Here is a 14,113-nt window from a genome sequence, read left to right as displayed (position 1 = left end):
GACTATCTCAGCGCTTAGATCGAGACTCGCTTACCTCAAGGGAGGTGCAGTCCCCTCGCCTATGCCCCGATCTAGTGTTTATTCTGCCCCGCAGTATAGACCTACTTCGGTGCATGACCAGGGTGATCTGAGGATTACCGTGAGGGCTTCCCCGTCGAGTCAACCTCCGCGGGCCCCTCATGCCTCACAAGCGCTGCTGCCATTGGAGTCCCTTAGCGAGCGTCTTGGTCCTTCTCCGGAACGACCGGCCGTTTCCTTTGGGGCTCCTCCTGACGACCAGATGTCGATCGCAGCATCGGAGGGGGAGCTTCAGTCCTCTGGAGATGATGACTCGGCTGCGTTACCCCCCTCGGGGCGTGTGGCGTCCGAGCCGGATCCAGAATGGGCGGCTATGCTTTCCCGGGCTTGGTTGGGCTTGTGTGGAACCCTCCACCACGTCCCGAACCTTCTCGGTTGGACGATTGGTTTCTCGGGGCGGGCCGTGCTGGTTCTCAGTGCACCGCCCCGGTACCTTTCTTCCGGAGGTGCATAAGGAGCTTTCTAGGACGTGGAAGGCACCGTATAGTGCCCGAAGCCGTTCTAGTGGCTCCTCCCCCCTCGCCACCCTCGACGGCGGGGCAGCTGAGGGGTACGTGGATATCCCTCCGGTGGAGCGGGCCGTCGCGATGCAACTGTGTCCGGCGTCCGCTTCCTCTTGGCGGGGTAATCCACGCCTCCCGTCCAGGGCCTGTAGGTTCTCGTCCGGTCTAACGGCGAGGGCTTACAAGGCCTGTGGACAGGCTGCTTCCGCCCTCCATGCCATGGCGCTCTTGCAGGTCCACCAGGCCCAGGCGCTCATGGACATGAACGAGGGTGGTTCTGACCCAGAGCTCCTTCGGGAGCTCCGTGTGGCAACCGACCTCGCCCTCCGGGCGATGAAGGAAACTGCACGTTCAGTCGGTCAGGCGATGTCCACCTTGGTGGTCCAGGAGCGCCACCTTTGGCTCAACCTGGCGGATATGAGGGACGCCGATAAATATCGGTTCCTGGATGCCCCTCTTTCCCAGGTTGGGTTGTTCGGCGACGCGGTCGAGAGCTTTGCCCAGCAGTTCTCGGCCGCACAGAAGCAGACGGAGGCCATCCGGCACATCCTGCCCCGGCGGACCGCTGCTGCATCCTCCCGTCCGCCGGCCGCAGATCCTCCGTCTACTCGTCGCCGAGGTCGGCCTTCTGCGGCGTCCTCCGCTCCCGCTAAGCCCCAGCAGAGGCAACCATCCAGGCCTCAGCGCGGAGCAAGCCGTAGGAAGCCGACCCCGCCCATCCAGGCCGCTGCCAACCCAGGGGGCAAGCGACGGTGCAAACGTCCCTGAGACGGCGGCCCAGAGGTGGATCAAGTTGCTCTTCGGGAGATGGCGAAGGCGCCACTCCTTCCCCCGGTGGAGGGCCGGGTGGAGAATCTTTCGTTTCCTTTCCTTTTGTTCCGCCACTGACCCACGGGTCAGTGGTACCCACATTCTCAAAGAAAGAGCAATTTCTGAAACCTCTGGGCCCCAAGAGGGCGCGCTTGGCAGTCGACGACGCCACCATGCCTTGTCACTCCCGAGCCCCTCTTTCATCGCCAGCGGGCAGCAGTGGCCGTGTCCTGGACGCACTGATGCCTCCGCACACTCTCTCTGCCCTTCGACGGAAGCAGGTATGTGCTGCACCACACACTCAGACCCCACTTCGGGCCGCTGTGCCGTCCGAGTCGGGTCCCTGCATTCCGCCGCGCTGCCCCACCCCGGGTACGTCTGTGGTGCCCTTGGTCCCGCTTGCTCGGTCCCTGGGAGCGTGGGTAGCGCTTCCCAGCCCGTCTCGCTGGCTCATCCGTACCATCAGACTCGGCTATGCAATTCAGTTCGCCCGGCGCCCCCCTGCTTTCAGGGGCATTCTGTTCACCCGTGTTCTGGCAGACAGTGCCCCTGTGCTCAGGGCAGAGATCGCAGTCCTACTGGCGAAGGACGCGATCGAGCCGGTCCCTCCAGCCGATATGAAGACCGGCTTCTAAAGCCCGTACTTCATTGTACCCAAGAAAGGTGGTGGGTTACGGCCAATCTTGGACCTGTGCGTCCTGAACCGGTCCCTTCACACGCTACCGTTTCTAGATGCTTACGCAGAAACACATTTTCAAATGCATCCGTCCCCAGGATTGGTTTGCAGCGATCGACCTGAAGGACGCGTACTTTCATGTCTCGATTCTCCCTCGACACAGACCGTTTCTTCGTTTTGCGTTCGAGGGACGGGCATATCAGTACAAGGTCTTACCCTTCGGGCTTGCCCTGTCGCCCCGCGTCTTCACGAAAGTCGCGGAGGCGGCCAACAGCGGCACCACTGAAACTCTTTCAGAGGCTCCTGGGGCAAATGGCATCTGAAGCCGCGGTTACGCCGCTCGGATTGCTTCATATGAGGCCGCTCCAACACTGGCTCCACGATCGAGTCCCGAGATGGGCGTGGCAGAGTGGCTCGTGCCGGGTTCAAGTGACTCCGCACTGTCGCCAAACTCTCAGCTTGTGGTCGGACCCTTCATTCCTGTGGGTATGTGTTCCCCTGGAACAAGTGTCCAGGCACTCTGTGGTCTCCACGGATGCCTCTGCCACCGGCTGGGGAGCCACGTTCGACGGGCATGCAGCTTCAGGTCTGTGGACGGGACCTCAACTGCATTGGCACATCAACTGCCTCGAGTTGTTAGCAGTACGTCTTGCGCTGAGCCGCTTCAAACCGCTGCTACTAGGCAAGCACGTACTAGTCCGTTCGGACAGCACTGCGACCGTTGCGTACATCAACCGCCAAGGTGGTCTATGCTCCCGCCGCATGTCACATGCCATGCCCGCCATCTCCTCCTCTGGAGTCAGAAGCATCTGAGGTCACTTCGTGCCGTTTTTATTCCGGGCCTGCTCAACCGTGCAGCCGACGAGCTCTCACGGCAGCAGGTGCTACCGGGAGAATGGCGACTCCATCCCCAGGTGGTCCAGCTGATGTTCAGGCGCTTCGGGACCGCACAGGTAGATCTGTTTGCCTCCCCGGACACGTCTCATTGCCAGTTGTTCTATTCTCTGACCGAGGGGACCCTCGGCACGGATGCTCTGGTACACAGCTGGCCCCGGGGCCTACGCAAGTATGCGTTCCCCCCAGTGAGCCTTCTTGCACAGGCCTTGTGCAAAGTCAGGGAGGACAAGGAGCAGGTCTTGCTAGTTGCGCCGTATTGGCCCAACCGGACCTGGTTCCCGGAACTAGTGCTCCTCGCGACAGCCCCTCCCTGGCCCATTCCTCTGAGAGAAGACCTGCTCTCTCAGAGACGGGGCACCCTGTGGCACCCGCGCCCAGACCTCTGGAAACTCCATGTCTGGTCCCTGGACGGGACGCGGAGGTTCTAGGTGACCTACCCCCTGCGGTAGTTGACACCATCACTTCCGCTAGAGCCCCCTCTACGAGGCGCCTCTATGCGTTGAAGTGGAACCTGTTCGTTGACTGGTGCTCCTCTCACGAGGAGAACCCCCGATCTTGCTCCATCAGAGCCGTGCTTTCCTTCCTGCAAGATGGGCTGGAGTGAAGGCTGTCTCCCTCCACCCTTAAGTGTATGTTGCCGCCATTGCTGCACATCACGATGCGGTTGATGGTAAGTCTCTTGGGAAGCACGACCTGATCGTCAGGTTCCTGAGGGGAGCGAGGAGACTGAATCCTCCTCGCCCACTCTCTATACCCTCTTGGGATTTGTGTCTGGTCCTTTCGGCACTTCAGAGACCACCCTTAGAGCCTCTGCAGTCAGCTGAGTTACAAATTCTGTCCTGTAAGACAGTACTCCTGGTTGCATTGGCCTCTATCAAGAGGGTAGGGGACCTGCATGCATTTTCGGTCGACGAATCGTGCCTAGAATTCGGCCCGGGTAACTCTCACGTCATCCTGAGACCCCGGCCCAGATATGTGCCCAAGGTTCCTACCACTCCCTTCCGGGACCAGGTAGTGAACCTGCAAGCGCTGCCTTCGGAGGAGGCAGACCCAGCCCTGGCTTTTCTCTGTCCCGTTCGCGCTCTGCGTCTGTACGTGGACAGAACGCAAAGCCTCAGGACCTCAGATCAGCTCTTCGTCTGTTACGGAGGCCAGCAGAAAGGGAAGGCTGTCTCCAAGCAGAGGATGGCCCACTGGATAGTGGATGCCATCGCCTTGGCTTACGGAGTCCAAGGCGTGCCCTGCCCACCTGGGTTGAAAGCCCACTCCACTAGGGGTGTCGCTTCTTCCTGGGCGCTGGCACACGGCGCCTCTCTGACAGACATCTGTAGAGCTGCGGCCTGGACGACACCTAACACGTTCGCTAAGTTTTATAGCTTACGTGTTGAGCCGGTTTCTTCCTGTGTGCTCGCTTCTTCTAGCCGGTAACACCGAAGCTCCCGCTTAGTGTCGGCTTGCTGCGCCACTCCCTTCCTAGGAATGGATACGTGCGCTTTTTACTCCAGTCGAGTTCCCCACTTGGCGAACCCTGTGAGTTCCTCCGCACCCCTTCGGCAGTCGGACGTTGCGGAACGTCCGGCGCCAGGCCTAGTGCTCGTATGCTTGTGTAACTTGGGCTAGGCCGGGTTCCATATGTGCGTTCCCTGCGGCGATCCCATATGTGTATTCCTCCACGACCAGCTCCCTGCGGTGAGCCCGTGTCTTCCCTTGGCAGAGTCTGCTCTGCCGTCACTGTCCGGTGTGTCTCCCCCCCCTTCGGGTGGAGCCACCCCAGTGACATTCCATATGTTGCACTGCCCCCTCGGCCAGTCCATATGTGTATTCTCCACATGTTACCTCCCTTCGGGCAGGATGTGGCTCCGCAGCGTTCTTTTCCCTGGAAAGGCACGCTTTCCCAGTGTTAGTGCTTTCCATCGAGTCTCATAGTGCTTTCGTTGAGTCTCATTTCCAGCTCAACGACTCTCGACGGATGTGGCAGGGACTGAGGACCATCTGTGACTTCGGAAACAAATCCTCCGCGGAGGTGAGAGCAGATCCGTTGCTGGCCGACGAGTTAAACATCTTCTACAGCCGCTTCGATGGCAACGGCGGCGGCGCGTCAGGAAGCAGCAGGCAGAGCAGCGATGATCCTGTAATCACCGTATCGGAGGATGAGGTTCGGAGGGCGTTAAAGAGAGTGAACGTCAGGAAAGCAGCCGGTCCTGATGGGATAACCGGCCGTGTTCTGAGGTCCTGCGCCGATCAGCTCGCTGGTTTGTTCACTTCCATTTTTAAGGAGTCCCTTGCTGCCTCCGTGGTTCCCACTTCATTAAAAAAATCCATTATTATCCCTGTGCCAAAGAACAATAAACCCTCTTGCCTGAATGACTATCGCCCAGTTACCCTCACATCTATAGTCATGAAGGTTTTTGAGAGACTTGTAAAGAGCCACATCTGCTCATCCATCCCTGATACTTTGGACCCTCTTCAGTTTGCCTATCGCCCAAATAGATCCACGGACGATGCCATTTCTCACGTTCTCCACTCTTCCCTCACACACTTGGACAGCAACAATGGGAATTATGTAAGGCTGCTATTCATTGACTATAGCTCAGCTTTCAACACTATAGTCCCCATCAAGCTGGCATCTAAACTCACAGACCTCGGCCTAAACTCCTCACTCTGTGACTGGATTCAAGACTTCCTCACCGGCAGACCTCAAGTGGTGAAAGTTGGCCAGTTCACCTCAAACTCCATCACTCTGAACATAGGAGCCCCACAGGGCTGTGTCCTGAGTCCCCTGCTCTACTCTCTCTACATGCATGACTGCGTGTCCTCTCACAGCTCCACATCCATTGTCAAATTCGCTGATGACACTGTGGTTCTGGGCCTCATCTCCAACAACGATGAGACCGCATACTTGGATGAGGTAGAGAGACTCACATCATGGTGCCAGGACAACTGTCTCTCTCTGAATGTGGGGAAAACTAAAGAGCTGATCATGGACTTTAGGAAGAGACAGCAGCAGCCCTACTCTCCTCTCAGGATCAGTGGGACCCCTGTGGAGAGGGTGAGTAGCTTCAAGTACCTCGGTGTAAACATCTCAGAGAACCTGACTTGGACTACACACATCCAAACACAGGTTAAGAAAGCCAGGCAAAGACTGTACCATCTGCGACAGCTGAGGAAATTCAGGGTCTCACCAGCAATCCTGAAAACTTTCTATTCAGGGACCATAGAAAGTGTATTGACTCAGTGCATCTCAGTGTGGTATGGAAACAGCTCCAATCAGGACTGCAAAGCACTACAGAGAGTTGTGCGCTTAGCTGAGCGCATCTCAGGGTCTGCTCTCCCCTCTCTGCAGGACATCTACCTCAAACGCTGCAAAAATAGAGCTGTTAAAATCTTCAAGGACTCTAATCACCCTGGTAACCGTCTATTCACTTTGCTTCCATCTGGTAAGCGCTTCCGTAGCCTGATGGCAAAAACTGAGAGACTTAGGAGGAGCTTCTTCCCCCAGGCCATCAGGCTCCTAAACTCTAACTCTGTGTCATAATATCACTTGACTCCATGTAATATCACCATATCAATAAGTTATTCATAATTTTTCTCCATGTAAATATCATATATCAATAAGCTATTCATAATTTTTCTCTACCTCATATTGCTGCTATTCAAATACCCTGTACAACTTTTTGCACATTATTTTTTGCACATTCCTCTCATTACTATTTGTCAACAACATACTGACCTGCACATTTATATTTATATTTTTTTTATCTTATCTTATCTTATTTTATCTTATCTTTTATTTTATTTTATTTTATGTTTGTACTTCTTCTTAATATTTGTATTCTTTATAATTGCACTGTCCTGGAGCGGACCTGACCTACATTTCACTGCTGGTTATACTCTGTATAATTGTGTATGTGACAAATAAAACTCTTGAATCTCTTGTTATTAAAAGTTCACTGTGTGGGGGTAATGGAACAGCAGTTGAGCTCCCTCTACGCAGGTCTTCCGCCCCAGCAGTTGGGGGGCTGAGAGTCTTGCGTAGGGCGCTGGATGTGGCAGCAACCGTGGCGTTTTCCATGGGATCCCAATTACGTCGTCACGTCGACGTTACGTCGAACGTGAGCGACTGAAAGGGAACGTCTCGGTTACTGATGTAACCCTCGTTCCCTGAAGGAGGGAACGGGAGACGTAACGTCCCATCGCCACTGTTGCTGACCATCGCTGCATGGCCGTCACAATCTCGGCTCCTCAGCGAAAAACAATGTGTGCGTGCGCCCGCTTCCGGTTTATACCCACGCGGCGGGGCGGGGGCGCGTGACGCGTTCACGCACGCCAACGTTCATTGGCTTGTTCTGTAGATACTCGAAGTGGATAGGGCTCTCTGAAGTGATCCCAATTACGTCGTCACGTCGACGTTACGTCTCCCGTTCCCTCCTTCAGGGAACGAGGGTTACATCAGTAACCGAGACGTTTTCATTGCACTGTCCCAGCGTCAATTCTTCCGGCATCCCTCCACCTCCCCATCTCCTCCTCTATTTCTGTTTTTCTCCCTCTAGGTAGTACCGCAATGGGATGATTGCGAGAAGAAGAAAAAAAAAAAAAAACACTAGAAGCTTATTTTGCGCTTAGTCATAGCCAATACAGCATCATCTTTTCTGGGTCATTCCACGAAATTGGTGCCCTTTTGCGTCCCTAAGAAATAATCAAACATAATAATCAATAAATAATAAATATAACAACAAATACATTTGTGATTTCAGAACATAACAATACTATGTATTCATTCATCAATGTTACATCAACTCAAAGTCAATTAAATATAATTTTAAGTAATTTAAATAGCTTTTATGCTGATAAGGGTAAGGTTTTTGGCCTGTCTCTCACTATGATTTTTCTTTTTCAGCAGGACTTTTAATTTGTAAAAGGAAGGCAAAATTATCCAAAAATCACATTTGGATATTATTCTAAATGCAGTCTCATTGTTAAGCAGTGTTTTTGGCATAAGTATACATATCTTTCTATAAAATATAAATCATTTTATTGGTGTCCCCTGATTTCATGTCAGCCCTGTTACCCTAATCAAAAAACCCTTGTAAAATAATGGTACATTCAAGTGACATCACTTCTAGGAGGTTACATCAACTCTTAACCAGGATTCCAATACTTAAGTTAAAACACAAGCATGTTTCTCTCTCACTTCTATAATGTTCTATTTTTGATGATTTATGAGGCTTGACAGGCTGGGGACATCATGCAATGTCAATACTGTTACCATTTTTAAAATGTAAATTTAAACAATTATTTATTACATTTAATAAAGTCAATATCTACAATTAACATCCTTTGAAAGTGTACAACATGTGTTTTTGTGAACTGGAGTATTAGCTAGCAATTAGCAAATTATGTTACTGTCACTGTCAGTAATTATGTACCTGTTACTGTCAGCCCTGTTACTTTTTACAGCATATGGGTAAAAGGGATGACATATATTAGGTGTCTCCCTATTTTTAAAGATTGTCTGTGAAAACTTCTGTGAAAACCTTTCACCCTTGGTTATTGAGCTAATGCATATATCATTCAGTGTGGGTAGCATCAGTTACATTTTTAGTTAAGTATTGTTACTATTACTATTGTTGTTGTTAATGGATAAGGCATAAGATGATCAGTCTCAATAAAACTTTTTTTTTTCCATAACTCATTGTCAATAATGTATCCATGTAAATTCAATTACAAGCAGTGCAGCAAGGTGACTGTAGACAGGTTTTTCCATTGTAACTTTATATTTTAATTTGGACAAAGCCCTTTTTTTCAATTTCTCATGTAAAAATATGTTTTCTTAACTGAGATATGGTCATCGTCCAAAATTAGGAGGTTCTTAGTCATCTGAATGACAAATATATATAAAAAATAAATAAATAATAATACAAAAATAATCCAAAATTTGAAACAATTCCAGTGAAAAGAGGGACAAAAATGCTGCCCATACTGTATATATGAAAACTATCACATAGTTCTAATTAAACTATGGTATATAGTAACGCTTTTGTAGAAAGATATGACACAAAACAATTTTTGCTTGATAATTCAACACTTTATGTGAAACATATCTCAAACTAATTAAATTAAAACATTTTAATTAATGGAAAATTGTTTTCCATATCAAGTAGAGGAAAAAAAAAATGCAATCATTCAGTGTTGAGGAAAAAAAATATGGTATCAGCTTGTAATTTGCATTTCTGAAATAAATACCGGCACATATCTAAAATCCTAATTAGTCAGCAATTAAAAGAGAGTGCTTCCAGACCTTAACAAGCTGTTGGACTTGGCTAATAGGAAACATGGTACCAACAAGAGAGCTGTCTGTGGAAACAATGGAAAAGATTATAAAACACCTTCAAGAAGGAAATCCATCCCGGAGTGTGGCAAAAGAAGTTGGATGTCAAGACAGACCTCAAAGCGTCAGGATAGAAAACTCAAAGCAATTTCTCTTGAAAATAGAAAATGCACAACGAAACAAATAAAAAATAAATGGGCGGAAACAGGTGTCAATGTGTTTGAAAGAACTGTAAGAAACCGGCGGAATGAAATGGGATTTGAATATAGAAATGCCAAACGAAAACCAGCATTTACACCTAAACAGAAGAAAATAAGGTTACAGTGGGCTTAAGAGAAGCAGTCATGGAGTGTGGATGATTGGATGAAAGTGATATTCAGTGATGAATCACAAATCTGCATTGGATATGGAGATGATGCTGGTGCCGTTCTAATGAAATGTATAAAGAAGCCTGCCTGAAGAAAACAACCAAATGTCCCAACTCATTTATGATATGGGGTTGTATGTAAAGGACCAGGGGAAATGCCAATCCTTACCTCAACAGTCAATACACAAATGTACATTGAAATTTTGGACAGTTTTCTCATTCCATCAATAGAAAAGAAGTTTGGTGATGATGTCATTTTTCAGAATGATAATGCATCTTTCCACAGAGCAAAGAGGCATCAACTCAATGACATGTCCAGCAAACAGTCCGGATCTCTGGTCCATGACAGGGCTCCATCTTGCAAAGCTGATCTGTCAACCACTATTCAATAAAGTTGGAACCAGCTTGATGAAGAATATTGTTTTTCATTTGTGAAGTCCATGCCCCAAAGAATTCAGGCCGTCATAAAAGCAAGAGGAGCAACTGTGTGTTTTGGTAGATGATTCCCTAATTTTTTCCTCAACATTGAATGATTCCATATTTTTTTCCTCTACTTGATATGGAAAACAAATTTTCATTATTTAAAAGAGTTTTTTATTTTTTGAGGTATGTTTCACATAACCAGAATGTTGAATTATTAAACAAAAATGGTTTTGTGTGATAGCTGTGATTTTTTTTTATTTGTTTTGAAGTAAAACATTTGGGTAAACTACAAATTCTTTTCATTTTACAGGATCTTCATTTCATTGATATTTAAAAAATGTTGATTAAACTTATTTTTTTATTTTTCCAAATGAAAAAGCGATTTCGTGGAATGACCCTTCTAGATTTTGGCCAAATGTATGAAACAAAAGAAAAAGCTGTCAATGCTTTAAAGAAATTAAATTATTAAAATAGGCTGTACTATTTGAATTCATGATTGGTTGACTACAAAATTCAAATATTAAATGAAACGATAAAATAATGTTATGAAACAGTTAATGGCCATTTCAAATTTTTAATTCTATTCAGAACTATTAAATTTGTTTTCGGTTAAATTTTGATTTCTGGCTATGTTCCTGTCACAATTTTGTTCATTTTGGGTTTTCGTTTTCATTCCTTGATCCGGTTCATAACCCTGTATGTATCGTAATTACCACGTTTGTGAGATATCAACTTGTCAAGTCTAGTCACCATTATTTATATTTGTAATATTTTATATATATATGGGGGACTCCACCCCTTACCTGGACCCTTCCTTTCTGAACACTGCCTCCCTCACGAACCCCGAAGCACGACGAGGACACCAGATCCCCTGTTTATTTTGGAAACTTTTACCCCCTTTTGGACACTTTCTTTGATCATTTTGTTTAATAACAACCTCTCCGAGGCCTGACACCACACCCACTGTGTCTGTCGTTTGCTCCTCCCGCCACAATATATATATATATATAAGTATTAAACAGGGAAATAGTCAAAAATAGTTTGTCATTATCCACTGGCCAGACAAAACCAGCAGTTTAATTCCAGGCTGCAACAAAGTCAGATTGCGCAGAGGACTTATCTGATTTCTGTGTTCTTGTCCCGATGGCTGTCTAGGTGATGAGGTCTTTGGAGGGGATTTGTCTCTGGGGCTCATATAGTTTACATGGTCTCCGCTGACATTCAGGGGTTGTTGAGGTTATCTCTAGGTGCTGATCCACCATCTGGTCTAGATACAGACTGGATCCGGGTGACCGCAGTGACCATCTGATCTGGAAACAGTCTGGATCTGGGTGACTATTGTGACCTCGGAATAAGAATGAAACAGACTAATATTAGTGTAGATGCCATTCTTCTGACGATGTAACAAGTACATCGGGTGTTATGGGAAGTATTTCCGGTTCAACCTCGTTGAACTCAGCAGGATAAATATGAAAAGAGGACCTTTAGGCATGGGTTTTAAAAATGGTTTATAAATATTTGACAATGTTTATATGTAGGAAAACTGCTCTGAAACATTAGAAGCAAGGTAAATTAATGCAAATAATCTTTTCCTTCTCTCAGAACATAATTGTAATATTTGTTTTCATCATTTTAATACTAATTTATCAGTATAAGTATTTAGACATGGTCTTAGTACATACTTTCTAATTTAAGATTTTCAGAACTAATGGCAGGTAAAATTGTTGAATGATTTGTTTAACCCGTGTCTGATATTATACTCTTATTCTGAATTTGTGTTATTGTTTGGTTCACAGGTTAAATTCTTATTTCAAGTTCTTTATTGTGAGAGACCCATTTGAGCGTCTAATATCTGCTTTCAAGGACAAGTTCGTGAAGAACCCAAGATTTGAACCTTGGTACAAACATGACATTGCCCCAGCCATCATTCGCAAATATCGCAGGAGTCACCATGATGATAGTGAAAGTGTGGGTCTTCAGTTTGAAGACTTTGTACGGTACTTGGGTGACAAATCAGGACGACAGCGCTTGGACAGGCAGTTTGGTGACCACATTATTCACTGGCTGACATATGCTGAGCTGTGTGCTCCTTGTGATATTTCCTACAATGTTGTGGGTCACCATGAGACTCTGGAGAATGATGCTTCTTATATTCTAAAAGCTGCTGGTATTGCTGACCTAGTGTCATACCCCAATATCCCACCAGGGATAACCCGCTACAACCGCACCAAGGTGGAACGCTATTTTACTGGAATCAGCCAACGAGATGTTCGTCGGCTCTACGCTAGCTACCAGGGAGACTTCAGCCTGTTTGATTACCAGAGACCTGCTTTCCTATTGGACTGACGTAGAGATTTGCTGATAATTTTTTAAAAAAAATTTATGAGTCTCTGAATTATATGGCTGCCTCAAAAAATTGTGTTAAATTGCCTGGCCTATATGGAGTATAATATTGTTCTTAGACTTAATTAGTTACTTTACACATAATAATATGTTTGTATTTACATACATGTTTGGATTTGGCTTGATCAGGGATCTGCACTAGAGGGTAAATTTTAAACACGAATTACTAAAATCAAACCGTGTATTAGTAAAGTTTATATATTCTTTTATTTTTATTTGATAATATCTGTATTTGTCATGTGATAATGAAGTGCCATAATATTTAGAAAAGTTTTATGGATTTCATTAACTGGATTTCAGACATTATTAGGTAAAATAGTACTATATAAATGATAAAATGTTGACGATATTTGTTTGACACCTTGCCTTTTTTTTTTTTTTTTTAACCAGTTTACTATGGACTCATTTTCTGAAATAGTGTCTTCTCTGTCCTTTATACTTAAATGATGGTAGTACTCAAGCATCCCAAAAGAGATTTTAATAAATCTTACAGTTTTGATATTAACAATGTTCAGTTTCATTCTGGTCTCTAATAAATTTTCCTTTATCTTACACACTATCAAATTTAAAATATACTCTTCATCATGCAAATCTATTTTGCAAATATACCTTTATATCAGTAAGTATCTAAATTTGTACAATAAAAGTCTCTAAATATCAACACCATGATCAAACAAATTCATTTGTCAGTCGCCGGGTTCCAGGGGGCCATATTTGAAGTTTGGGATAAATATTAAGATTTAGGAATATAGTGCTCTTAGAAAAAAATGTAACCTTTGACGTTCAAAAAACCTTTTTGAGCCAATCAAGAAGGCACAGCATTACACTTACAGGTTCTGTTGAGGTAAGAGGGTTCATATTAGAACCTGGCCTATTTTTAAGGTTCCTGTATGAACCTTTTTTAAAATGGTCTATGAAGATCTATTTTGTAATTATCTGAGGCCTGCGGTCTGCAACTGAAGCAGTCAGTCAAGCTAACATTTAGCAAATACATTTTCACTCTAATAAGCAATTCCATAATAAATCATAGATAAATATTATTATAGATAATAAATCATAAATATTATATATATATATATATATATATATATATAAAATATATTCCATTTTAGTTCAATCGTGGCCCCATTATACTAATTGTTCCTTAAAGGGTACGAATTAATGAAATGTGTCCACATATTAACAAGTTCCCTTCTGGGAAAAAAGAAACCATCACAGAAATAAAATAAAATAAATAAAAACCATTAAACAATGGTTTCCTGTAGTTTTGGGCCATATCCCCTTAGGATTTAGTGTTTTTAACATGCCACCAATACAAGGTGACAAATTACCAGCAGAGACCCACAGGGATTACAGTTTCCATAAAATAATACAGTTCACTTTATAGCCAGTAAAACTATTACAAATTATTTGATGATCCCTATTGTTGTTTTTTCTACATGTAATGTGCAGTGCTCCAACTTATTTTTTTTACTGGAAATAGTAGACCATCTGGGTTCATTTTAACATATTACTATTTGGGACACACCAATTCTAATTTTAAATACTATTTAGGACGGATAGTATGTACGGTGGCCGAGAAGTGCAAAACAAATCACGATTCTGAAAACAAATTACAAACGCAAATG

The 14,113-nt window shown here is 45.5% G+C and overlaps 1 protein-coding gene across 4 annotated transcripts in view; it reads left to right on the top strand.

The window, feature by feature from the left end:
- chst10 (carbohydrate sulfotransferase 10) overlaps positions 1–13,144 on the top strand; it is a 71,311-nt gene extending 58,167 nt beyond the window's left edge. For all 4 annotated transcript variants that reach the window (XM_079421518.1, XM_079421516.1, XM_079421517.1 and 1 more), the window contains one exon: positions 11,879–13,144. In XM_079421518.1, the coding sequence (XP_079277644.1) occupies positions 11,879–12,428 (550 nt within the window). In that variant the 3' untranslated portion in view covers positions 12,429–13,144. The remainder of the gene's footprint in view (positions 1–11,878) is intronic.
- The last annotated feature ends 969 nt before the right edge of the window (positions 13,145–14,113 follow it).

The sequence above is a fragment of the Barbus barbus genome (genome assembly GCF_936440315.1).
Source record: "Barbus barbus genome assembly, chromosome: 7".
NCBI classification, from domain to species: Eukaryota; Metazoa; Chordata; class Actinopteri; order Cypriniformes; family Cyprinidae; genus Barbus; species Barbus barbus.
The sequence above is the reverse complement of the archived record's forward strand: the minus strand, read 5'-3'. Positions and strand labels throughout refer to the sequence as shown.